Source organism: Anguilla anguilla, chromosome 11 (genome assembly GCF_013347855.1).
Source record: "Anguilla anguilla isolate fAngAng1 chromosome 11, fAngAng1.pri, whole genome shotgun sequence".
Taxonomy (NCBI): Eukaryota; Metazoa; Chordata; class Actinopteri; order Anguilliformes; family Anguillidae; genus Anguilla; species Anguilla anguilla.
The window spans coordinates 39,516,404-39,543,669 of record NC_049211.1 but is presented as its reverse complement, the minus strand read 5'-3'; the positions used below and the strand labels follow the sequence as shown (position 1 = coordinate 39,543,669).

The following is a 27,266-nucleotide window of genomic DNA, read 5'->3' as shown; positions in this document are numbered from 1 at the left end:
AATGATTGTGTTCCATGTTTATCAATGGTTTTGGAGCATCGTCCCGCAAATTCTGTTTGATATGTAACACTTTAAAGTGACAGAGCGTTTGAGAGTCATTGATGTTCAGGTCATTTTCAGACACGGTGTTTTTGGGAAATGGGAAAATAAACCGAGTGAGTCAGGTGACATTTTTGCGTATAGAAAATGTTTTTACTAAGATTTCGTTTATTTTTTAACATAATGTGTCATACTAATACAAAGACTTACAAAAAGTGAAATATTTGATTTGACATTAATATCTTAAATATATTTAAAGATTTTAGTTTATAATTAACAATACTACTACATGTAATGTTATTTGTATTTATGTTATAAAGAAAAATTGAGAGAACAGTCCAGTTTCAACACATACAGCTAAGGTGAACAAAGAATATATTATTATTCAGTGTTAGATTTGAACTGAACCATACTTCATTAGGTAACTGAGATTATGTACTTTCATAGAGGAAATGGATGTCATTATGTATTCAATCCATAGTGTCCAATCTAGAGCAGTTGTATGTCCTGTGGGAGCTCAGATTCAAAGGAGAGGGCCTTGCATACACCAGAAAAAAATCCCCAGAAGGATCATGAAAGAAATCGTCATTCCATAAAGCCAGAAGAGAATCAGGTGGCCCTGAGACAGCCATGGTGGCAGGGGGCGCTGTGTTGACCGGAGGGTGCACCTGTGGACATACAGAGAGATGGTCACACAGAGGCGTACTGTGGGTGGGCATGTAAAGAGGAAGAGTATGTGAGCAGCGTACGAGTCATCAGCACATTCATCGCAGCGGTTGAGCTCGTGTTCTCTCTGTGGCTCCGCCTCTTTCTTCTCCTCTGGGTTTGATTGGCCCACCCCTCTGTTCTGTCCCCGCCTCTGGCGCAGGGGATCCTGTGGACTTGAAGGCAAAAAATGAGACCGCACAGAATATTATTTAGTTACACACACACACACAGACACACACAGAGACACACATGTACAGACACACACATACCTATGGAGGTATAAGGGCTCTCCTCTCTCCTCTGGGCTGGGTGTGGGATGTATTGTTTGGGAAATGTGGGACACCTCAGCTGGTGTCTGGAGGGGACTGTTGACTGACAAGTCCTCTTTTGTGGACATGTGTGGTCTAAAGGAAGAGGGAGGGAGATAGAGAGGGAGAAAGGGAGGGGGAGGGAGAGAGAGAGAGAGAGCGAGAGAGAGAGCCAGAGAGAGAGAAAAGAGGGAGAGAGAGAAGGGGGAGAAAAAATGGTGATAGAGACATGCAGTGACAGGTATTAGTATATATGTTGTTGCACCACGATAAATGTCCTTATTGTAAGTCACTGCAAGTCACTCTGGATAATGGTGTTTGATAAATTACTACATTGCAAATTGTACAATATCATTGGACAGTGTGGTGCTGATTAATCATCCCTCTTATATTTCTTTAAGTTCTTCTCTTTAAGTAAAGTAGAGGCAAGGCACAGCTATTTGTCCTGATTGTAAATGTCACCAAATTGAGTTGTCAAATGAAATTAATGCTAATCTGTTTGAGCTAAGCGAGATCTACAATCAGCCTAAATGAGTTGGATACAGCTTTCCATTGATGGGGTCAAAAATGATGTTTTTTTTCTATATATGTTTTTGTGTAATTTGTGCTTCTCCTATTGATAACTTGTGCATGTTCGGGGTAGTGTGTGTGCAGTGTGTGTTCAGGATAATGTGTGCTCAGTGCAGTGTGAGTTCAACACAGTGTATGGTCAGGCAGGACAGTGTGTGTTAATGTACAGTACTGTGTAAAAGTCTTAGGCACCTGTAAGAAAAATGCTGTACAGCTAAGATGCTTTCAAAAATAATGAAATGAAAGGTTATAAATATCGAAAAAAATAATATAAAGAGCAGTAAATAGTTAAAAACTAAATAAAATCAATGTTTGGTGTGACAACCCTTCGCCTTTAAAACTACATCAATTCTCTTAGGTACACTGTCTGGCAGTTTTATAAGAATATCGGCTGGTAGGTTGTTCCAAGCATTTTGGAGAACTTGCCACAGTTCTTCTGCAGATTTTGGCTGTTTCGCTTGCTTCTGGCTCTCCAGGTAATCCCAGAGACCCTTGATCAAGTTTTTATCTGAAAAGTAGTCTATTACTTAAAATATTACTTTACTTAACAAAATACAAAAATGTATTTGTAAAATTTCATTTTTTGGAAAATTCAAGTTTGGAACTCTCAAATTTGCTCTTTTCTACTGACACACTAATGCAGGAAACAAAAAATAAACCTCTAAGACCAAATATATACTATATATTATATTTAAAAATATAGGGTGCCTAAGGCTTTTGCACAGTACTGTATGTTCAGGGTAGTGTGTGTTCATTGCATGTTTAGTGTATGTTCAGGGTAGTGTGTGTTCATTGCATGTTTAGTGTATGTTCAGGGTAATGTGTGTTCTGTGTGTGTTTAGTGTATGTTCAGGGTAGCGTATGTTCAGGGTAGTGTGTGTTCTGTGTGTGTTTAGTGTATGTTCAGGGTAGTGTGTGTTCTGTGTGTGTTTAGTGTATGTTCAGGGTAGTGTGTGTTCTGTGTGTGTTTAGTGTATGTTCAGGGTAGTGTGTGTTCTGTGTGTGTTCAGTGTGTGTTCAGGGTAGCATATGTTAAGGGTAGTGTGTGATTAGCCTGTGTTCAGGGTAGTGTATGTTCAGGGTAGTGTGTGTTCTGTGTGTGTTTAGTGCATGTTCAGGGTAGCGTGTGTTCAGGGTAGTGTGTGATTAGTGTGTGTTCAGGGTAGTGTGTGTTCTGTGTGTGTTTAGTGCATGTTCAGGGTAGTGTGTGATTAGTGAGTGTTCAGGGTAGTGTGTGTTCAGGGTAGTGTGTGATTAGAGAGTGTTCAGGGTAGTGTGTGATTAGTGAGGGTTCAGGGTAATGTGTGTTCAGGGTAGTGTGTGATTAGAGAGTGTTCAGGGTAGTGTGTGATTAGTGAGGGTTCAGGGTAGTATGTGATTAGTGAGTGTTCAGGGTAGTGTGTGATTAGTGAGTGTTCAGGGTAGTGTGTGATTAGAGAGTGTTCAGGGTAGTGTGTGATTAGTGTGTGTTCAGGGTAGTGTGTGATTAGGGAATGTTCAGGGTAGTGTGTGATTAGAGAGTGTTCAGGGTAGTGTGTGATTAGTTAGTGTTCAAGGTAGTGTGTGATTAGTGAGTGTTCAGGGTAGTGTGTGATTAGAGAGTGTTCAGGGTAGTGTGTGATTAGTGAGTGTTCAGGGTAGTGTGTGATTAGTGAGTGTTCAGGGTAGTGTGTGATTAGTGAGGGTTCAGGGTAGTGTGTGATTAGTGTGTGTTCAGGGTAGTGTGTGATTAGTGTGTGTTCAGGGTAGTGTGTGATTAGTGAGTGTTCAGGGTAGTGTGTGATTAGTGAGTGTTCAGGGTAGTGTGTGTTCTGCCAAGTACCTCCCACTCAGGGACTCTCTCTCCAGGGGTGGCTGGCTGGGGGCTGCTGTGCTGGGCTTGATAATGTCCAGCAAGCTCAGCTCTGTTCCCTGGGCCTGGAGGAGAAGGAGGGGGAAAAGGAGCAGTCCTGTAATCTTTCCTTTATTCCTTTCTAAGTATTTTTGTATTCTGTGTGTGCATGAGCGCACATGCTCCCTGTGCACAAATGCATGTGTATGTGTGGGAGAGAGGGGGAGGTAAAATCACAGATTTTCTGACCTAGCTTGTTCATGGCAGCATAGCAGCTCAGTGTCTGCTAAATGCAGTAGTGTTGTGTGTTGTAGTGACAGGGTCATTTGGTCAGCCGTACCTTGGGCTGTTTGGAAATCACAGCGATGCTAATTCTGCGTCGGGATGCCTGCTTAGAGCGACGCACAAGAAGAGGGGGTGGGAGGGAAAGCACCAGATGAGGCAGGGAGAAATGTGCTGAAGTAGAAGAACTTTATTCATTTTTTTAAATTTTTATTTGATTTTTGCTTTTCCCCTTAATGTCAGCAACCGATTCAGACCCAAGAAACCAGGTGAGGTGAGATAACTGTTCAGTCCACTGCTTTAATTGATCAATTAATACTGACTAACAAAAAAAACCAGCAGACCCTGCAGCCTGCCAGTACCAGGACTGAAGATCGCTACTATGGGTTACATGACATTATATTTATTTGGCAGAAGCTTTAATCCAAAGCAACGTACAATAAGTATGTTAAATGGGTTCTAAATTAATATATAAATCAATCACCTATATTGGTTATGATTTTATCTTGTTTTCTAAGTTGGCAGGATAGTAGCAGGAAGTGTGGAAAGTATCCAGGAAACAGGGAAAGCAAATGTCTGCACATTAGCCTGTCTTTTTCAGAACTGTGTTGTGTGACTGTAAGCACTGAATCGCATCACAGTTGGCTGTAAATAACAAATGCAAGCTTGTGTTCTTACCTGCTGGGATGTTTTAGAGCGCTTCTGTCTCATTTCACTTTCATCTGTAATAAGATATGTGCCATCAATTCACAGGCAGCACACTTACAGCTGACATATGATCAGATTCATGTCTATATACCACAGATGACTCATTTTTAACAAGACTAACATGGGAGGCCTGTTTTAAAGAAGCATCATAGAGCAGGAGTGCTGATCTAGGATCAGGTTTTCCCTGTCCATATCGAACTCTTATCCATTATGAGCCAAACGCCAAAATCGGTCCAATCAGCAGTCAGAGACACTATGAATAAAGGCGGTGTTTGAGCATTCATTTTTGTGCTATAGCAGTGAGACCCCCCGGCCACAGGGGGCAGTACCTCTGGGGTCGCTGAGCTGCCGGCTGCGACTGCACCTCTGGAGCTGCTTCCTGGTCTCCTCCAGCTCCGCCCTGTCGCGAACTTGGCGCCGTTTCAGGTTCTCCACGTGAGCCACCATCAGGTCCACCGCCCGGCTCATCCGAGCCTCCTGAACCCGACAGTTACACATCAAACTGACCGCCATTCACAAGCAGTACAGCAACACACACTCAGACATTCACAAGCAGTACAGCAACACACACTCAGACATTCACAAGCAGTACAGCAACACACACTCAGACATTCACAAGCAGTACAGCAACACACACTCAGACATTCACAAGCAGTACAGCAACACACACTCAGACATTCACAAGCAGTACAGCAACACACACTCAGACATTCACAAGCAGTACAGCAACACACACTCAGACATTCACAAGCAGTGCAGCAACACACACTCAGACATTCACAAGCAGTACAGCAACACACACTCAGACATTCACAAGCAGTACAGCAACACACACTCAGACATTCACAAGCAGTACAGCAACACACACTCAGACATTCACAAGCAGTACAGCAACACACACTCAGACATTCACAAGCAGTACAGCAACACACACTCAGACATTCACAAGCAGTACAGCAACACACACTCAGACATTCACAAGCAGTACAGCAACACACACTCAGACATTCACAAGCAGTACAGCAACACACACTCAGACATTTACAAGCAGTACAGTAACACACACTCAGACATTTACTGACAGGACAAAATCTCACAGCCATTGACTGACAGGGCAAGAAACACACCCAAACATAGACTGACAGCACAAAAGCAAACTCACAGCCATTTACCGACAGGACAAAAACATATGTATTTTATTTATTTACTGGGAACAACTAATGGTAGAAAACATACAGGAATAATGCCTGCCCAATAAATACATGTCACTAATAACCTAAGTGCTCTTCATTACATATTTACACGTAGGCTAGTGTAAATGTACTGATTTTCACTAGTTGGTGATGTCACTTCCTGTTGCAGTGTACCTGGTGCACGGCGCCTAGCAGCTCAGCAGTGTTGGCGATGCGTTCCACTGTCCCGCCCAGGATACTCAGACACAGCTCCAGCCTCTGCAGCATCTTACTGCGCTTACTGTCCAAGCACAGGGCCTTCAGAGACTAACACACACGCACACGCACACACACGCACATGCACGCACGCACACACACGCACACGCACACGCACACGCACACACACACGTGCACATACAGGCCCACATGCAAAACACACACACACACACACACATGCACACACATGTGCACATACAGGCACACATGCAAAACACACACACACACGCACACACACACACACACACACATACGCGCACATACAGGCACACATGCAAAACACACACACACGCACACACACACGCATACACACACATGCGCACATAAAGGCAGACATGCAAAACACACACACACACACGCACTCACACACATGCACACACACACAAACATACACACACATGCACACAAACACAAACACACACACACACACACACGCACACACACATGCACACATACACACACACACACACACACACCCACATGCACACACACACACGCACACACACACAGGGGCTTTAGGGACTGATCACACATAAATAACCAGACAATGATTACACACTACAGGGCTCTGTTACAAACTAAAACACTACAGGATAATTAATGAATATATCTCACAGCTCCCTAAATCCCCCCCCCCTCCCCAGTCTCTCTGTACCCCTCTCCCATTACCTGCAGCACCCCCTCCCCTGCTGCAACTCCAGAATCCCCCCCCCCCCCCCCAGTCTCTCTCTACCCCTCCCCCATTACCTACGGCACCTCCCTCCCCTGCTGCAGCTCCAGTAAGAGACCCTAAATTCTCCCCCCCAGTCTCTCTGTACCCCTCCCCCATCACCTGCAGCACCTCCCTCCCCCGCTGCAGCTCCAGGTGAACGTTCTCCTCCGCCAGGTTCCGGGCGTGTTCCTCTGCCTGAAGCCTCTTCTTTAGGGTGTACTGGTCACAGCGGAATGCCAGGGCCAGCTGCGAGAAGGCCCCCTACAGGAAAGGGCGACCAATCAGCACAACAGGGATAGGTAGGACAAGAGCCAATCATCACAAGCAGACCAACAGCAAGAGCCAATCAGTGCAAGTAGGGCCAGAAATAATCAGCACAGGCTACAGAGTTAGCAACATACATTAATGGCCATCAATCATAATGAAGTAAATAAATCACAGGACTCTAGCAGTGCCTTTTCACACAGATATTCTGATTCAATGATCAAGTTCTAATCAATCCAGAGAACAACCTAACCTCCACCTCATCCTCCGTCATCTCCACACTGTGAGAGAAAGATAGAGAAAGAGAGAGAGAGAGACAGAGAAAGACAGAAAGACAGAGAGAGATAGACATGGTGAAAAGGCAGAGCATCAACAAATTCAACCACCATGTTATTTCATTTAGTGTCATTACTTTTAAAATCTTGTTGATTATTAATGTTATGTTCTAAGCAATCATTTTTTGTTCAGCACTTTGGGCTTTTACTTTTATTCCAACAAAAGCCAGGTGATCTGTTCTCATCTACCTGTTGAATCCCAGCCTGTCCAGGATAGAGAGTTCATCCCAGGAGGCCACAAGCAGGTCCTCCTGGCTCAACTCTGGGAAGCAGAGCACATGGATCAAGACCACAAGGCATTGGAGCAGAGCACATGGATCAGGACCACAAGGCATTGGAGCAGAGCACATGGATCAAGACCACAAGGCATTGGAGCAGAGCACATCGATCAGGACCACAAGGCATTGGAGCAGAGCACATCGATCAGGACCACAAGGCATTGGAGCAGAGCACATCGATCAGGACCACAAGGCATTGGAGCAGAGCACATCGATCAGGACCAAAACGCATTGGAGCAGAGCACATCGATCAGGACCACAAGGCATTGGAGCAGAGCACATCGATCAGGACCACAAAGCATTAGAGCAGAACACATCCATCAGGACCATGAGGCATCGGAGCAGAACACATCCATCAGAGCCACAAGACCTCCACCCAGAAAACATCGATCAGGGCCGCAAGGCCTCAAAGCACAGCACATCGATCAGGACCGCAAGGCCTCAAGTCAAAACACATTGATCAGGACCATGAGGCATCAAACCAGAACACATCAATCAGAGCCAAGTATTAAACCCAGAGGGACCTATATTAGGCATGGACGTATTGTCGAAATTCAAGCATGCATTAAAACTGGGAAGGTGAGCACTTTGAAACCTTGGAAGTTGTTTACATTGTCTATGGGAATGTCTGGAACGTTCCACAATCGCCCACTTTGGGCGCCTAACAAGTTATCATGTGACCTTCTAGCAGGAAAGCCAGTATAGGACTTATGCCCCCACCTCGTACAAAGTACCCAATTAAAACAGAGGATGTAGCAGCTGGAAAGGACATTGTCAAAGTCTTGGAAAACAGAGACATAAATGTTCCAGTGCCACTGACACACTATATCTCAAAGCTCCTGGATTGGCTGATGCTATCTTGAACTGTCCGTGTCACACAACAGGGAAAAGCCAAAGTGTTAGGACTGTTTTGCTTTTATGGGGCAGTGGCCCAGATGACTGTGGAAGTGTGATGTTCAGGACTGTGTTTTTAATAATGGCTCTGCAGCGCAGTGCACTGCTTAGGGAATGGGGCCTCTCCTCCCAGTCTCCACCTTGCTCACTGTCCACTTCACTGTCCTCCGGCTGGCCTCCACGCTCGCTGGTCCTCACCGTCTCTTCAGCGGGCTGGGGGATAAGGAAAGTTCACTGGTCAGGCCGACACCAACGTATCACCAGAGGCTCACACCCACATATCACCACAGGCTGAAACCCACATCTCACCAGAGGCTGACACCAACATCTCACCACAGCTAGAAAGTCCAGGGGCCGGAAATTAAAACTCCTGTCATGTGTTTCTTCCAACCATGAACCCGGCCAGCTGATGTCACTAATTAGTTTTACCTCCTGGCTGAAGAATTGAGCTAATTAGCAAATCCAGGTGATTGGAACAAAATACTGGGCAGGACTTTTACTTTCTGAACCTGACTTTTCACATATCCACATCACAGCTAGATTGTCAGGTGCACACGCTCTTCATTCATAAACTGATCGACACATTTATTGAGATGATTAGCCTGCACAATTATATTTGCATTGTCATAAGCAGCAGTGCCGGCTCAAAGACTACAATACCTCTTTGGAAAACAAGCTTTTTAGCTGAAACTGGAATCCTTACAACTTCAGAGAGAAAAAGGTTCTTATTCAAGATTAAAATTCTTGTGCACATCATTGACAAACAGGCACAATCAGTAAATAAATTGGTGAAACTGACTTCAGTGCATTCATGTTACTGGATAGTTTGAGCGGGTGAACAAAGATGGGGTGGCGGGGTTCTGATGAAGAACAGGTGGAAGTGCCTTACCTGGTTACTCATGGCACACCTGGATGGCTCCTGCACTGGACAGGGGGTCCAGCCACTCCCTGACAAACACAGACCAGACAATAACCAGGGCTGTGTCCGAATCAGCCTCCAAACTATTCTGTCCTCAACATATGTACTGTCTAATTAACATACTGCCTACTGTTTAGTGTGTATTAGTAGTATGCTACTGGGCAGTATGTGAAATATATCCTCAGTACTATATTCCAAAGGCGCTGCGGAGGCGTTGTAAGATGGCCCGCCCTTGCAGTAAAAAGGCCCCGCCTCTTCCTGTGTGATCGATCAAACTCAAAGTTGGCTTCGCCTATTCCTCTCGGCGAGACCGAGATGGCGATCTCAGCACGGGTCGGGGTCTCTCCTCAGTAAGGGCAACTGCACCTGGAGTCTCAGCCTTGGTGAGGTACCTCTTCAATAGCAACTCCTCCAGACCAAACCTGCTGTACTTGTTTCACCTCAACATTTTTTTTAAACATTCAACGAGGCCCCATGCATAAATGGATGGACTCCATGCATTAACTTCACCGTTGGCAAAACATGCCTTAAAACATACAGTGCAGTCCATAAATCTTTGGACAGTGACACAATTTTTGTTGTTTTGGCTCTGTATTCCGGCACACTGGATTTGAAATGAAACAATGAATGTGAGGTTGAAGTGCAGATTGCCAGCTTTAATTTAATTTTAATTTAAGGGGATCTACACCCATATCCAGTGATCCATGTACGAATAACAACCCATTTCTTTAACATGGTTCCGCCATTTTGAGTGCTTCACAATGCAAACTGGAGTGATTTGCTGCACATGTAACACTGAGTGGGCAAAAGCATTGGTAGCAATAATGGCTTTTCATGTGAAATGAGTGAATTTATTAGCAGGTATACTGTATGAAGAATTTTTTTTCAGGCAGTTAGACCATGAATACGATGCTTGATTCCTCATGTAAATCCATGTACCTGCTCCAGTACTGAGATAGCCTGCCTCCTGGATTCCTGTGCAATGGTTCAGTCCCGGTTCACTGTAACAAAAACGTAAAAGTTTATCGCAGTCTGGAGTCTGCATGTGTGTGGAAACACATGCAAGGGCATTAACACAAAAGCCTCACCAGCACATTGCACCTATTTGTTATTTTTTGCACAGGGAAAGCGTTTTCTGTATGTGTAAGCAAAAAAATTGGCCGCTATCCTAAACAGGCCCACAGACAGTCTAGTACTGTAATTACCAACACATATGGAAAATGTGCCAATTATTTAGAATGTTACATTCTGGCTGGCCATTAAAATATGACTTGCCAGTTTCAGGATTGACTGTTAATGTAAGATAACACTGAATAATATTCCCTGGACTGTTTTGATGTTGCGTACAATGTTTTTAACTGAGTATGAACACAAAAGGAGTAAGAAAAGTATATGGGATTAAACAGGTCAAGCGGCCATTACAAAAATAAAAACAGTATTCTGCTATCTGGTATACAGTCATAGGGAAAGGACTGTACCATGTCGTGTTTTTAATCATTTTCATAATCTGACAGAACTCTGAGGGTTTGCTCTTACCCAGGTGGGGTGGTCTTTGGGGTCTCCACCATTCTCAGCCCATCGGGTTCATTACTGTAACCCTGGTAACGGAAGGGTTTGTGAGTCCCATTTAATGGTGTTCATATACACACACAATCTACTACGAGATGACTGACAGTCTGCCAGTTGCGTCTGACTCTGACTAATTTAGACCCAGTGAGAATTAGTTACTGTGGTTCTGACAGAAATACTATCACTAATGTCCACGCATATCCCCCCCGCCCCCCCCCCCCCCCCGGTCTGGTGTGTTAATGCTCCAGGGATCTCATTACCTGTGAGGAGGAAGGAGCAGTGCACTCTGGGATCCCCAGGTCATGTGAGGTGAGACAGGGAAAGGAGGAGAGGGACCGAGAACGCTGGAGGACTACGCAGGACCGCGAGGGAGGGAAAGTCATGCTAAACTCTGACTCCATACGGAGAGGGAGAGAGAGAGAGTGAGGGAGGGAGAGAGAGAGTGAGAGAGAGAGACAGAGAAAGAGAGATAGAGAGAGAGAGGGGGGCGGGGGGCAGGGGGCTGAGGGAGCAATAGGAAGGGGGCTTTCAGTACTGTTACTGTACAGAAAGCAGCTGTCAGTATTACTGCTATATTGTGTGTATTTAACAATTAAGGTTATTTATTGCCTATCTATTTTCATGGGTGTCATGCCAAATACAAATTTAGATAGAACAAAAGTAAAACAGAGAACTGATTAAGTGTTGGTGTTGGAAAATGTGAAGCGCATTTTGTAGATTATGTATCTCATAGACGGGAAGAACTAAATCATCCAAGAGGCAGACAGGGAGAATTAATTAAATTTATTGCAAAGATATATATTTTATCCATATTTAGGGGGAAAAATTAATTATCATATGATTGTATGTTTGATTAATAACGTCCCATTGAAATTTCTTAGTGTTTTACCAGAATCTAAACAGTGAATGTGTTTAAATATGTATTTTACTGAGGTCTGCAGGAGACATTATGAAAATAGGAAGCTGATGAAATAGGATGCTTCTGATCCTCAACTAAACTGACACATTAAACACACTGAAAATATACCCCAAATATTTAATAGTGAATATAAATATATTTTGTTGTCAACTGTAATACTAAATGATGCCAACGCAAGCATAACTTTTTGATAGATTGGTAAATCTCAAAGGTAATATCGTTCGTTTAGCCTGGTGAACAGCTGGTAAACTCCCTAAGCATTATATTACATTACAGCAGACACTCTTATCCAGAGCGACTTACACGACTCTTTTTTTTACATAGCATTTACACTGCATCCATTTACACAGCTGGATTTACACTGAAGCAATGCAGGTTAAGGACCTGGCTCAAGGGTACAACGGCAGTGTCCTACCGGGGAAGCAACGTCTCCTGACCCCCCACACCACCCCTGAAAGAGCGCAGTCCATTTAAAACGTGAAGGTAAACCGTGCTCACCGTACCTGAACACGCAGACAGTAATAACCTCCTCAGAAGCTCTCTGAGATCCTCTGGGCTCAATGGGCCCTGGACTGGCTGAACACAGCAGAACTCCACGCCGAAGAACTACGGACCGCGGCAGCGTGGGTAACGTAGTGCGTCTGCACCCTGCCCCTCACTTTGACTGCTGGTCTAACAGCTGCTCATTCTCCCACCAAGAGCCGAGCCTCTCCCTACACACACGCACACACACGCACATGCACACACACACACACACTGAGCAGCCGCCACTCACCTTCCATACTCCACATTCATATTCTCATCCATATATGATGATGTCAGACAATTCAGGTAAATTAACTGAAATTCAGTTCATGAATTGAAGAATGCCACAAATGTGTTGTGACGACTCTTCTTCAATGAATCAAGTAGTTTACTGCGTTCACTGAATTTAAATGAAGTCGAGTCAAAACTGCGATCTTAACATTTCAGTGTACAGCACAGTAATCCCGGTGTACAGGCCCATTAAAGGTGCTGGTGTATTTAATGCCACAGGGTTGCTGGATGTCCACAGGTGAGAAAGAGTTTAAACGTTCAAAAGCAGTTTCCTTCTTTATATACATTTAGCATACAGAGCAAGAAACAAGGCAGTAAGGTCAACAGTCAGCACAGGCAGGATATCCTGACCACCAAAATGTGTCATTGTTTTTCCTGTTCTGCAATATACTGTGCAAAAATATTTTTGAAAAAACAGTTTGAATGGGGGAGATCAATTCAAACTTTCACACTAGAAAGTACTTCAACGCCAAATGTAATATAATGCTGCAGAAATGATTCCAATTATATTGTCCTTAAGAAGACTCGTAAAGTTTTATGAGAAAAGAGAAAGACATTTGGAGATGCTGTACAGGAATCAGTTGATGCATCAGTCTGAAGCCCCAGGTAAACATGGCACCCACTGTGACAACTACAACGGCCACCACACTCACCACCATGACCACATCCACTGCGAAACCCCAGTCAAGTCTCTACAACACATCAGCTAAGACCCAACCAAGCACCATCACCCAACCAAGCACTGAATGCTGCTTGGAACAAAAATCAAGCGCTAGAAGTCCTACCTTTTGATCAGCCATAGCTGCCGCTGACTTTGCCTCCTCAACAGCACTGCTGTAAAGAAGCAGCTAATCCAATTAGGAGAGAGACATGGGCAGGACAGGAGCTAAAACCAGCTCAGGAGAGGCCACACCCATGAACCCTCACCTGCTGATGGGGTGGGGTGGGGGGGGGGGAGCACTTAGCAGGTTGCAAAAATAAGGGGAACTCCCAGTCATGTAGAAAATCCATGATCAGAAAACAAGTAATCCTCAGTATTTTGTTCCAATCACCTGGACTCTGTAATTTGCTCAATTCTTCAGCCAGAAAGTAGAACTGGTGAAATCAGCTGGCTGAGTTCATGGGAGGAAGAAACACATGGCAGGACTTTTACTTTCAGACCCCTGCACTTTTCACCTCCTGGACCTTGAACTCCTGTTTGGCAAGACTGTTAAGGAAACAAAAGCACATTTGGGGATGTGTTGCTTGCTGGAAGTGTCGTATGGACAACTGTCTTTAACCATGTTTATGGGTCCAGGGTTTCTCTCCTGCGGAAGTAGTTAGGCCAGTGGGTACTGATCTCTGGTTTAGTGTAATGGGTGAAGCCTGGTCATTTGGGCCTGGGATGTAAATTGTATTGTTCAGAGGTCAGAGGCAGGGAGGGGACAGACTTCTGCCATCTCTGGGTGGACATCGAGGCGCCATATGGTAACACTAATCGCATAAATTGTTTATGTACAAAACAGATGTCATTAGGGAACAAAGAGATAGGCCCTTGCAGATAGGATGGACATGCGTACCCAGTCAGGGCCCCAGAGGGTATTTAAACCAGGCTAGAAGACCAGTGTGGGGTGGGTTGCTGCACCGCAAACTTGTGTTGTGTTTCAGTGACCTTCCCGCTGGCCAGCGTGATTACAATAAACGTTTACTTTCTTCAGTAAAGTGTTTGTCGTCTTGGTGAGTTCCTGCATTGTCCTGACTTTGACTCCACGAAAAGAAGCTGGGTCCTAACAATGTGGCATTTATCCCTTACAAATAAATATACAGCCAGATAAACATCCCTTGGGTTTCAGTGAGGATTGATGCCCATTCTTAAATCCTCCATCAATCTGACACAACATACATGCCTGGCTGGTCTACTTAGCTGCAGGTAAGTCGTTCCTTGATAGTTTAATAGACCGGATATCATTCGCATACCATCATTCAGCATAAATTAGCCATTCAAATTCTATTTGAAGGAACAAATTATTACAAACGAGCTGCAAGGTGTATCTTTTTCATTTCCTTTGCAGAACTTCGTTTTTATAACCTTCAAAATTGAAAAGCGCTCTTCGCGCTCTTAGCATTCAAAATGAATTCTAGGGCTGGGGAAAAACAAACAGTTCAGCTCATTCGGCAAAATAATACCTATCACTACCAGTTATGGCTGGTTTAAATGGAGGAATAAGCCCAGTAATCACCATTATGGTTATCTGCATAAACCTGGTGGTGGGTAACTCCATTCCTGGAGGGCCAGAGTGCACATAGGTGTTGATGAGCTTTTTAATTAGTTTGGATATGAATGTTGCCATTAAGTACAGGAAGACACACTACACAGCCAAAAGTGTGTGGACACCCAAGCATCACACCCTTGTGTGTTTTTTGAACAACTCATAGGCATTAATATGGAGTTGGACCCCTCTTTCCTGATTTAACAGTGCCACACAGAGCACTTCAGTACGACCCATTCTCCAGGCAGTGTTCATCTATGGAGATTGAATGGCTGCATGCTCGATGTTATTGGTATTGCTGACGTAGCCAAATCCACCAATTAGAAGGGGTGCAGAAACTAGGCCATGTAGTGTACATCCCTCCTAGACCACCGGTGGCTCCTGCCGGTCTTTCAGAAAGGACCTTTGACCAGATGGCTGTTAAAGGGACAGTTCACCCAAAAACTACCCCTTAAGGTTATATCCACATTAGTATTCAAATCATTGTCCATCAAATTTATTCATATTCGTTTAGTTCAAATCAGACCAACATACAGCACTACCTTTCAGGGCAGTGATCGGCCAGGTGTCCCAGAATCCTGAGCATTAACAGCTGTATCCTCCTGGAAGACCCGCTTCAAAATCTACACAGGAGAAGAGTCACCAACAGCCTCTTCAGTCAGCGAGCACAATTCTACGTTTCAGATTCTACGTTTCAGACTGACTACAGGCTGAAGACTTTATATCAAAACCCTGGATGTTTCACTGTACCATAGCTGCTTATCTATCCATTCTGGTCTAAGAAACTCGGGTCATAATTCACCAGTTGATTTCAAAGGTACAAAATGGGGGCAGAAACTTAATTGCAAAAATTTTCCTGTCCTGCCAGAATTAAATAGACTGGCTGATTAACATCAGTCTCAATGACGACCACATTTACTCACCACAAACTAGACTTTCCAGCTTACACGTAGTGAAATGTCCAGTGTTAATTCAATTCCAAGAGTCCACTCTGGACATAGTGCTGAATTTAACACTGCACATTTCACGGTGTAAGACGTTTATCACCAGACATGTCTGGCTGGAGAGAGAAACCAGACTGAGAAAAGACTGAGCAGCAGTGACCAAATAAAGAAATAAATGAGAAATAAAAATAAAACCCCAGAGAGCTGTGATTGGCAGTTTTCTCAGGTTTATTGTAAGAAAAGGGCGGAGCCTCTAGTAGAGACGCTGGGGCTTTCCCATGGTGCTCTTGATGTAGAGCGCACGCACGTTCTGCCAGTTCTTCTTCAGCAGGGACACCAGGAAGTTGACAGCCAGGTGGATGTTATAGACCAGTTCCTCCTCAGTCATCTTCACATGTCCTACTGCCACAGCCAGACACAGCACCTGCACGGGGCCACACAAGAAGGGGTTAGGGGCCACACAGGATAAGCCATGTCTCAATATTGCAGTTAATATTACCCAGCTTAAATTTGTGAAAAAGACGTCCATATCCAACATTTCATAAAAGCTTTTCACAGGCAACAGAATTTTTCAAAAAGGCAATGAAAGATGATCCCTCCCCCAAATTTAAGCTAAATGGACACAGGTTGAAATACTGGCAGAGAACAGTGTTTAGATTCTCTTAACTTAGATATTTACCAAATACATTAAACCAACACCAGTGCATTCACCCCTCCCTCACGTCACTAAGAATGATCCATTCAGTACAGGCCCAAGCAAGCAGACTGCAGCTGTGTGGGGACTGCACAGGGACACGCACCTTCTTCATCTGGAACTTGATGGTGGACTTGACCTCGTCCACCTTGGTGTTGAGGTTCTCGTTGTGGGTGAGCAGGGAGGGGAACTTGCCGGCCTTGTTCAGCCCGGGGCCCAGGATACGCGGGATCTGCTTGATCAGCGATTCGGAGGCCAGGAAGGCATCGTACTTCTTGGCTGCGGAACAGAGCGAGTGATCGCGGTTAAGAGTCGCTGGGCATCTCCTGTGCAGAACCCACCCGTAGACCAGGCTGGAAATGAAGAGCGCTTTTCAATTCTGAAATGACTGGAGCTATTCAAGCTTTCCATTACGAACAGCAGCAGTACACACAAGAGTACAGGAACCTCATTTGCTCAGTCACTTTAAATGAAGTTTGGATGCTTACTGCCGCATTAGGTATGATTATTGAAAAAAAGATGAAAGAAAGCAAATACCCCACATGGTGGTGATTGTTATTAGGTTTAAAAAAAGGATAAGTGTCGATATGGTAGTCATACTGTCAATGTGAAAAATATTAAATGATTATTTTGGCCATATGGCCCAGCCCTAGTGTCTTCCCGGACAGGTAAAAAGATGGAATTAGTTCACGCGGGTGGGGGACTCACCCAGTTTCTTCACCATCTTTTTGTTCTTGTTGAGTTTTTTCAGGGCCTCGATGTCCATGTGGGGCAGCTCAGCAGCCTTGGCCTCATCACAGTGCTGCTGGTCCCCCAGCACACACACGGAGAACTTGGGCCTGGGAGTGGTCTTCAGCCTGGGGGGGGGGGGGGGGGGGGGGGGGGGGGGGGGGGGGGCAGAGCCATCAGCACAGACACACAGCAAGAGGGAGGAGACTGTGCTCCACCCGCCCCCTTCCAGGTGACGGACATGTCTTACCCGAGCCTCGGCTGGCTTCTCCTGTGCACTCCACCAGCAACACCATTTCATTCACAAAATGGCCGGCTCGGGGGGTTGGGGGCCAAGCCTCGCCCCCTTTACCTCCCCTCATGTTTTAAGACCCAGGGTAGGGGTCCGTCTGCCACCCCGCCCCACTGGAGGGGGGGATCGGTCAGACTACCCAAAACGCTTCAGCGCTGGCTGGTCTCAGAGCCCGCCCTGCATGCGTATCGCATGTTTAAATGCAGCAGTGATGTCACCACGGGGCAGGGCCAGGACCAGACAGGCTGAAGGCTGGGTGAGGCGGGAAGGGGCCGAACCTGACGGTGCCTGAGAAACGCTTGTCCTTCTGGGGGTCGTAGTTCTTCAGGCTGATCTGGAGCTCCACCGATTCCAAGAATCTTTACGGGAGAGGGAAAAACGAGACTTATCGTCAGAGACCAGGCCCGACAGGACTGCAGAGCCGGGAGAAATGCGTTCAGGGGTGTACTGATCGCTTGCCACCCCTGCGGAACCAGGCTGGGCCTGCTGGAGCCACAGCTTATACTCCCCCCATACAGCAGGGATCGGTGTTCACTGCGTTCCTGCACTGCAGAGTTTAACAACTCACCAGAAGTGTTTGAGAGAATATACAAGAATGCACACAATGAGGCAAAAAGCTAGTTAAGTGATGGACTACCCAATAAGCAAGAAAATGTAACTACAGTAATGCCATGACTGATGCAGGAGCATTAAAATACTGACAGTGAACATATCAGAAGCACAGTCATCCCTTCTGGTCATGCAGCAGAGATGGTCTGCAGAACTCAAGACACACTGCTGATAGAGATGTATACAGATTAAAGTTTAAAATGGAGGAACGGAACGTGCTCTTACTTGCGTGGCTTGGTCTGGGAGCCGGCCTGCACCTCGCGCACAGCCTCGTACAGCGTGTCTCTGGAAACCTTGCTGTAAAAGAGCAGACAAAACTACCAGTTAATACGTCAGCAGTTGGCACAAAAAATGCTACACAAACCAGATAATATTTACATTGGATTTCAAACAAGGAAAGAACCACAGTATGACTAACAAATTAATGGCCGTTATGTAATAAGAGAAAGCGAGATAAAACTAACACGCATTTAGCTGCCTAAAATAAAAACGAGAACATTTTCAAATGCTGAAAATGACAGTAAAGCCAACTACTAGGAGTGGGAATACAACCGCCGCTCTTGTTCAGAATTAATGACAGCTTGTGATCAACCTCGTTTTGAAATTTTTATTCAAAATACACCAATGAGCAAAATCAGCCAAGCTCAGCTATTAGTTGCAGACAAAACGCCGGTGTGTAAATGTGAGTTCGCCCACACCAATCCAAAGCCGCGCGTCATTACATTTTACACTACAGCTAGCGTACAAACTATTCATAACTTCAAAATATCCCACAGAAAATGTGTACAATATAGGAAAAAACAGTGTAATATGGCTTATCGGCTTTTATATCTCAAGTCTGAAACTCGATGGAAGTAGATTAAATTCACCAGACGACCAGCAAGCTAGAGGCCGTCAGCCGTCACTTTGCTAGCATAGCTAGCGTTAGCCAACAATATTCTCAAATAACATTGAAATTTTGCTTCCACGAAGGAAACTACCACTTAAAAGAATCATTGAAAACTTCTAAAAATCAAACAGTCCAAGTAAATGTCTGAAATAAGACGAGAAATATAACTTTAGCAGGTAAAAGTCTCACCTCATGGTGCCTAACTGTTTCACTCCACACGGACTTAGCAAGAAAGAGAAAGATGCAACGGAAGTTCAGCTCTACATATAGGCGCATGTGACGTTAAAATGGTTCTCCGCGGCGGCCATATTGGTAGTGGCACGATGAATCCGTCCTAAATGGAATATAATACATTTTACCCTGTATTCCAAAGTTACGGTGTAAGATATAACTCGGTGATATCTAGATCATGTTGCACCAGTACAACGTAAGTATCATCGCAACGTAGGGTGTAAAGTCAATACTGAATGCTACATTGTCACTAGTTTTATACTAAAGCTGTACCAGAACAGGGCTTCGTTTCACAAAGCAGGATTACTGGGTTAGCTGGACAACCGCACTGAGTCAAACCCAAACCCGGAACCCTCCCAAATCTGGAACAAGGAAGTAAAACGAGCTGTTCTGATTGTTACTCGGTGCATTTATCCAGCGAAATCGGTAATCGGGCTTCATGAAATATCCGCTAGGTTTCACTTTTTGTGATGGTTTACTTTAAAATGAATCCAAATGCACAGTAACAATGGCTTTACACTCATTTGGGGATTCTCACTTTAATTATTGTAGGAAAATCAAGCCTAAAGTTTAATGTAAACTGTGGCCGACTGTGATATTGAATTTTAAAAATCTGTAGCAGTTTTAGAGGCTGCCTTTGGAGTCGAAATCACCCAGTAGACCTTCTCCACTGGGTACACCCAGAAAATGTGTTTGATACAGAATATGTATTCCAATGCTATAATAATGAACCTTAAGAATTAATTGAATAAATCTATTGTGAATTACAAACTTTTTAATAGAATTTCATTATTTTGTTTGTTATCAGAGTTGACTGAGGTATAGCTCAGAATTATGCTCGAAGCATGGATATCTTCAGAATATATACAAATTCATAACATCAAACATTCCTTTCCCGGCGATGGAAATATACCCCTAATGTGAACACAAAACAAGACACTATTACGAGGTTTCAACTTTCATTTTTTAACAGAACTGTTAAAAATTCAAAACAGTGCTTCTCATTCTTCAGTGCTGACATCAAGCAGGGAGGCACAGTTTGGATGAGAGATCTGCCAAAAGTGACCCCAGTTAAGAAAGCACTGCAGCTCAGTCAGTCTTTGGGCCTGTTAGGAAAGGCTGATCCTCTTCAGTTCCCCCAGAATGCACTGCAGATCAGTCAGTCTTTGGGCCTGTTAGGAAAGGCTGATCCTCTTCAGTTCCCCCAGAATGCACTGCAGATCAGTCAGTCTTTGGGCCTGTTAGGAAAGGCTGATCCTCTTCAGTTCCCCCAGAATGCGCTGCAGATCAGTCAGTCATTGGGCCTGTTAGGACAGACCGATTCTCTTCAGTTCCCCCAGAATGCACTGCAGCTCAGCCAGTCTTTTGGTTGTTGGGACAGGCTGATCCTCTTCAATTCCCCCAGAATGTGCTGCAGCTCAGCCAGTCTTTTGGTTGTTGGGACAGGCCGATCCTCTTCAGTTCCCCCAGAATGCACCGCAGATCAGCCATCTTTGGGCCGTTAAGCTGGGCTGATTCTTTTCAAGGCAGCTTGAAGGGACTTCTTCAGGAAGGTCTGGTTCAGGTCCAGGCTGCAGGCCAGAGAATGCTTGTGTGTGGCATTCACCTACAGAAACATAGGTTTGCACAGAAACACAAGTTTGCACAGAAATGCACCATTTCAACTGCTGCTCACATAAATGCAGAGAGAGAGTACCCCCCTCAACTGATGCTCTCTTTCACTCACTCACACACACACACACACACACACACACACAAAGTGAAATAGTTAATTGGGGAAGCACAGACGCGAGTTGGAAGAACACGCCACGTGCAGCTGAACTGCCAGACCTGCAGGTGCCTAACTGACCAGCGGGGGTCGCTGCAGACTGAAACCCTCCCTTCCAACTGTACGTCACCCTGTGTAGCTGGCAGCACTGGCACTGGCTGATTTCATACCAGACTGTGGGGCCCATCCATGCACTAGAAGAGTGCCTTAACAGGATGAGCCACCCAGCAGCCCATGTTTTCCATTTTGAGATGCATCTATCCAGGATGCTCCCTTTGGCTTTTGGTTGTAAGAAATGTCCACACAAGGCAGTCATGTCTTTCAAACTGACTGTCACTTGAGTTCAATATTTACATTTTTTCCTGCAATCAGCAAACATCTATCAGTGACACCATTCAAATGAATGAAATCCATGCCAGAATGATACTTTGTACCGGGGGGGGGGGGGGGGTGATAAATGGAGTGAGAACAGAAGAAAAGGAGAAAGGGTGACATGCTGAGGAACTCACATGGCTCTGGTACTTGGTGAGCACGGTCAAGACCATCTTCGCAAACTTCATAGAGGTGGTGAACTGAGGTGCCTGCTGACTGAGCCGGGTGGTGAAGAGAGAGAACGTGTCTGCGCTGAGCTCCAGCTGAGAGACAAGAGGCCACAGACCGGCACATGTGCGTCAGAGAACATCAGTAAGACCCCGCAGACTCACAGTGGGTGCTACACATTGGTGGTGGGTGAGGTGAGTTCCCCTTCATAACTGTAAAAGCACTTTGAGCGTTCGGAAAAGTGCTATATAAATGCAATGGTTCATTCATTCATTCACAGTCATAGTCTCATCACCCTAAAGCCGCTCGAAACCGGTTCAGACTGGCCGCAGTGAAAGCTTCCATAGCCGGTTTCAAACCCGCGGCACCCAGTTCACTCTCCAGCCAGAGAAAGCAGGACGGGTCTCCAGCGGGTCCAGGACAGGGTGCGAGCGCACAGGTGAGGCTCACCTGAGAGTCCAGCAGGGTGTGGATGACGGACAGCACGCCCTCGCTCCACGCCACTGCCAACGCCCGCCTGGGGAAACACAGACATGTGCGACAGCAGTTTCAGTTTCACACGTCACGTGTTGTTAATGCAAACAAACACAGGCAAATGAACACAGCCAAAGCACAGGCTTTCCACCATGTTCAATCTCAGTATTCAACACACATCAGGACGCAGTACATTACTAAATTCAGGCTGACAAAAACTATGTCCAAGTCATTATAGTTTTGAACCAGAATGAATAGCAATACAGTAACTCCATACTGTGACTTCTCATCAGTAGTACAGGTAGTGAAACATAGCAATGCTTGTTAGTGCTGCCATTTCTGGAGCACTTTCAGCTGAAACAGCTACAAAGCCATAGAGAGCATGGAGTTAATAGCTGAGGGTGCTCTGCGCTAGAGCAGTGACACGTGTGGAGAGCTCCCAACTGGTAAACGGTGTGCAGATATAGCAGGTGGGCTCCTACTCAAACATCAGGATCTGATAATGGGGTTCTGAACACTTACTCAAACATCAGGATCTGATAATGGAGTTCTGAACACTTACTCAAACACCAGGATCTGATAGTGGGGTTCTGAACACTTACTCAAACACCAGGATCTGATAATGGAGTTATGAACACTTACTCAAACACCAGGATCTGATAATGGGGTTCTGAACACTTACTCAAACACCAGGATCTGATAATGGAGTTATGAACACTTACTCAAACACCAGGATCTGATAATGGAGTTATGAACACTTACTCAAACACCAGGATCTGATAATGGGGTTCTGAACACTTACTCAAACACCAGGATCTGATAATGAGGTTCTGAACACTTACTCAAACACCAGGATATGATAATGGAGTTCTGAACACTTACTCAAACACCAGGATATGATAATGGGGTTCTGAACACTTACTCAAACACCAGGATCTGATAATGGGGTTCTGAACACTTACTCAAACACCAGGATCTGATAATGGGGTTCCAGGCAGTCCTCAATCAGCCTACAGAGCAGCTCAGCCTGTGCACTGCCTGGGGCCAATCACATAGCAGTAAAACATGGGACAGCCAATCACATAGCAGTAAAACATGGCAGAACTAATCACACAGCAGTCAAACACACAAGACTCAATCACACTGCAGTAAAACATGGGACAGCCAATCACAGTGCAGTAAAACATGACAGAGCCAATCACACAGCAGTAAAACATGGCAGAACTAATAACACAGCAGTAAAACACACAAGACTGAATCACAGTGCAGTAAAACATGGGAGAATTCAGTAGAAAATCTACTAAAAAAAATCAGTGGTGTGTCCCCTGAATAAGGGGTTTTCAAATGGTTTTGATCCAGGGACCCCCACCCAGACTCAAAGGCGATCTCAGGATGGAGGGGGGGGGGGGGGGGGGGTGTGGACTCATCATGAAATTGGCTGGGGTGGGTGACCGGGAGGTGAGCGTTGAGAGGGTTGCCATTACAGACACAGATTTACTTAACACCTAGTGGCACAAATTGGACCCTGACATTTGTCAAAGACTTTCCACTCTGTAAACTGGTGAAATCAAAGAATGTGACTCATGTTGGATTCTGCTTTGTTAAAATCAGGCAACAATCTATGACAAGGGTAAGTAGAGACAGGGGACACTAGAGGACCTGCAGCATACATCTGACAGAGCTCGAGTCATACCCAATCAAATCAGAGAACGTACCCGATTGCCCCGCCTCCAGGACCGGGCCAATGAGAGTGAAACAGGTCGAGCGGGGGTAGCGGCTGCAGAGTGAGGTCATTGCTGTAACCAGGCAACGGGAAGCAGGTTCTGACAGACTGTGAACCTGCAGAGAAGAGGGAAGAGGTTGTCAGCAGCGTCCCGCCTGAATATTTCACAAAGGAGGCAGGAAGAGGAGCGTACCTCACAGAGGGAGGGACGGAGAGGAGTGTACCTCACAGAGGGAGGGAGGGAGAGGAGCGTACCTCACAGAGGGAGGGACGGAGAGGAGTGTACCTCACAGAGGGAGGCAGGGAGAGGAGCGTACCTCACAGAGGGAGGCAGGGAGAGGAGCGTACCTCACAGAGGGAGGCAGGGAGAGGAGCGTACCTCACAGAGGGAGGGAGGGAGAGCAGCATACCTCACAGAGGGAGGGAGAGTAGCGTACCTCACAGAGGGAGGCAGGGAGGGGAGCGTACCTCACAGAGGGAGGGAGGGAGGGAGGGAGAGGAGCGTACCTCACAGAGGGAGGCAGGGAGAGGAGCGTACCTCACAGAGGGAGGGAGGGAGGGAGGGAGAGGAGCGTACCTCACAGAGGGAGGCAGGGAGAGGAGCGTACCTCACAGAGGGAGGGAGGGAGGGAGAGGAGCGTACTTCACAGAGGGAGGGAGGGAGGGAGGGAGGGAGAGGAGCGTACCTCACAGAGGGAGGGAGGGAGGGAGGGAGGGAGAGGAGCGTACCTCACAGAGGGAGGGAGGCAGGGAGAGTAGCATACCTCACAGAGGGAGGGAGAGGAGTGTACCTCATACAGGGAGGGAGGGGAGCGTACCTTTCCCAGGAAGAGGCTACGGATTAGGGTAGCGGCCGTGCTGAAGCTGAGGTCTGGAGACAGGCCCAGCAGTGAGGTGATGAACTGAGGCAGGGTCTGCTCTGGCACCTCCGACAAACAAAGAGCTTCACACAAAAGCTCCACCTACCCAAGAGGAAAAGCACAGCCGTTAACAAGAGAGCCTGGCCAACTTCAATAACACACACACACACACACACACACACACACTCACTCACTCACTCACTCCCACGTACACACACACACACACACACACACACACTCACTCACTCACTCCCACGTACACGCACACACACACACTCACTCACTCCCACGTACACGCACACACACACACACACACACACACACACACACTCACTCCCACACAGACAATCTCACTCACTCACACGTGCGCACACACACACAGACACAGACACAGGCACGTACACATACACGCACACACACACATATGCGTACACACACACACACACACACACGTGCGCACACACACACACACACACACAAACACACATGCGCGCACACACACAGAAACACACACACACACAAACACACTCACCTGGGATGGGTCACATTCGTTCAGCACTTGGAGGACTGAAGAGGAGCCCTGATCCCACTGTGAGTAGAGAAAAGCCAGGCCATGTTAACACCAGCACTGAGTGACCAGGGGCCTGTTTCACAAAGCAGGATTACCGGGTTAGCTGCATAACTGCACCGAGTAAAACTCAGAACCCTCCAAAATCTGGAACATGGACTGACCGAAGTAAAAAGTGCTGTTCCGTGCAGTTATCCAGCTAACTCAGTAATCCTGTGATCAGCCCCAGACCATGCAAGCCAACACTCAGAGAAACCAGGCCATTTAAAAGTCAGCACTCAGAGGTCAAATCTGTGATGTTTTGAAGGCACTCACCTCTGTCTCCAACAGTTCCTTGATTCGAGGAACAGAAGCCTGTAAAGATGCCAGGGAAATAATTTAAGCTTGAAAGGATCTATTTTTCCTTTCTCTACCCACAAATTCCATAAGCATAAAATAAAATATCCTCTCATGGCCTTTTGGAAGATCACATACTAGCACATCTGTGCCCACATGGGCACATTCCCACTAACAGTATAGGACTGGAGTGAGAGGGCACTCTGGGACACTTACCTTAATGTGCTCAGGGAGAACGCTACTTGGACCCACAGCCGATAGCTGCTGTGGTTCGACGGCACCCCCCACGGGAACGGTCTCCACAGGAACAGTCTCCGTGGGAACGGTCTCCATAGGAACCGTCTCAATATCACCTGTGAGTTGTGACCACCCCAGCTGGAGTTGATCGGTTTCTGAAGGCGCCTTCCCCCCGCCAGCCCCGTCCGTCCTCCTCCTCTTGCTTCGGATCGCCACTCCATCCACATCGAACCCTGCGCTCTCACTGGTCCTCTTCCTCTGAGACTCAGGATCCGGAAGGTCCACAGGGACCAGCCCGCTGAACCAGGAAAAGCGCTCGCGGGCTCCTAATCCGCCACAGGACGCCAGCCTCCCGCACAGCTCCCCCAGTCTCTCTCTGCCCTGCGGGGTGAGCAGAGGGTCCTTATTGCAGGTCTGCGGCTGCAGGTCCCGACGTAGCTGTCCAAGCAGTGCCCGAATCCATGGGTCGCGGCTGGGGTCCTGACTGAGGCAGTCCAACAGGCGGACCAAGCTTGGTCGCGGGAGCATGAGGTGGACCAGGTGCAGGAAGGACAGCAGATTGCGTTTGAAAGCAACAGGGAAAAGACACACCAGCGGCCTCCTGTATAAAACAGCAGTTTAATTAATCTAAATCAACAAGTGGTAACTGTAATTGGAAAAAAAAAGTGGACAAAAAAAATCCACCAGATGTCCCACACGTAAACAAAACACAGGGGTACAACTGATAATAAAAACCCTACATTTAATAAATGTGTGTGTGAAGTACTCTAACTTACAGAGTTAAAGCTTCCCCGTCCAAACACGGTTCGTCTTGGCACAGGGTGTCCATGCAAGCGTGTATGAAGAGGTCTGGCTCACAGCGTCGCTGACGGCGGAACACCCATAGCGCCCTACGAGCCGCTTTGACACCCGACAGCAGCGACCGTAGAAGCAGCCTGGAGCGACCGTCAAACCGCTGCAACAGATCATCTGCATCCATTCCATTGCGTGAATGATGCCTACAAATCTTAATACAGTAACACAAAAATGTATTTATCAAATGACACAACATACAAGATAAGATTGTGGACGCTGACTAGCACTTGCTTTAAAGGCTAATCACGTAAAACAGAACGACCGACAATAATCCGATCCAAAACTAGCTATGGAGCTACTGTATGGCAATTTCTCTGATGCTCCATTCAGACCAACTGTCAAATATCAATCCTAGTTGATACAGATATTCTCATTAATCAAACTAGCTCCAAATGAGTTCATCAGCACATGAGGAATTCGGTTGCCGCTAGCCAGCCAATCTGGCACACGTAGACAGAAACGAATTTAAACTTACCTTCGTGTATACGGAGTTACTTGTATTTAATTCCTTTAGTCTTCAGCTCAGACTTTGCTTCTCTTCTATTTAAGGAGTCCCACTTCGCTGGGTAGTAGCTAACAGAACTACCTCACGAAAGCAAATTCAAATCATTTGTCACAAACTTCCGGCTCCTCTCTCTTTTTCACGGAAGTTTGGGATTCTGCTCACT

General features: G+C 46.1%; 3 protein-coding genes across 5 annotated transcripts; all 3 read right to left on the bottom strand.

Moving 5' to 3' along the window:
• Positions 1 to 241: 241 nt before the first annotated feature.
• On the bottom strand, positions 242 to 12,676 carry LOC118208459 (inositol 1,4,5-triphosphate receptor associated 2). Of its 2 annotated transcripts, none has more exons than XM_035383166.1 (16): positions 12,560 to 12,676; positions 10,833 to 10,894; positions 10,236 to 10,297; positions 9,267 to 9,325; positions 8,518 to 8,590; positions 7,395 to 7,467; positions 7,124 to 7,151; positions 6,727 to 6,867; positions 5,814 to 5,945; positions 4,776 to 4,923; positions 4,417 to 4,460; positions 3,797 to 3,844; positions 3,448 to 3,542; positions 1,017 to 1,151; positions 789 to 920; positions 242 to 707 (listed from the first exon to the last, which is right to left on the bottom strand). In XM_035383166.1, exons 2-16 carry the CDS (start codon positions 10,862 to 10,864, stop codon positions 563 to 565), a joined length of 1,347 nt encoding a protein of 448 aa, XP_035239057.1. In that variant the 5' UTR covers positions 10,865 to 10,894; positions 12,560 to 12,676; the 3' UTR covers positions 242 to 562. The 2 variants fall into 2 exon arrangements, with proteins under 2 accessions (XP_035239057.1, XP_035239056.1); XM_035383165.1 differs by lacking the exon at positions 12,560 to 12,676 and adding an exon at positions 11,126 to 11,306.
• Positions 12,677 to 16,000: 3,324 nt separating this feature from the next.
• Positions 16,001 to 19,331, bottom strand: rpl10a (ribosomal protein L10a). Its single transcript, XM_035382866.1, has 6 exons — positions 19,196 to 19,331; positions 18,343 to 18,414; positions 17,787 to 17,867; positions 17,196 to 17,344; positions 16,594 to 16,766; positions 16,001 to 16,217 (listed from the first exon to the last, which is right to left on the bottom strand). The coding sequence occupies exons 1-6, from the start codon at positions 19,198 to 19,200 to the stop codon at positions 16,047 to 16,049; spliced, it is 651 nt and encodes a 216-aa protein (XP_035238757.1). The 5' UTR covers positions 19,201 to 19,331; the 3' UTR covers positions 16,001 to 16,046.
• A 669-nt stretch (positions 19,332 to 20,000) lies between these two features.
• fance (FA complementation group E) lies at positions 20,001 to 27,248 on the bottom strand. Of its 2 annotated transcripts, none has more exons than XM_035382860.1 (11): positions 27,074 to 27,246; positions 26,520 to 26,749; positions 25,723 to 26,344; positions 25,486 to 25,524; positions 25,135 to 25,191; positions 24,561 to 24,704; positions 23,735 to 23,858; positions 22,982 to 23,057; positions 21,996 to 22,062; positions 21,515 to 21,640; positions 20,001 to 20,843 (listed from the first exon to the last, which is right to left on the bottom strand). In XM_035382860.1, exons 2-11 carry the CDS (start codon positions 26,720 to 26,722, stop codon positions 20,739 to 20,741), a joined length of 1,563 nt encoding a protein of 520 aa, XP_035238751.1. In that variant the 5' UTR covers positions 26,723 to 26,749; positions 27,074 to 27,246; the 3' UTR covers positions 20,001 to 20,738. The 2 variants fall into 2 exon arrangements, with proteins under 2 accessions (XP_035238751.1, XP_035238752.1); XM_035382861.1 differs by having other exon boundaries at positions 20,703 to 20,843; positions 21,515 to 21,647; positions 22,003 to 22,062; positions 27,074 to 27,248.
• Positions 27,249 to 27,266: the final 18 nt, after the last annotated feature.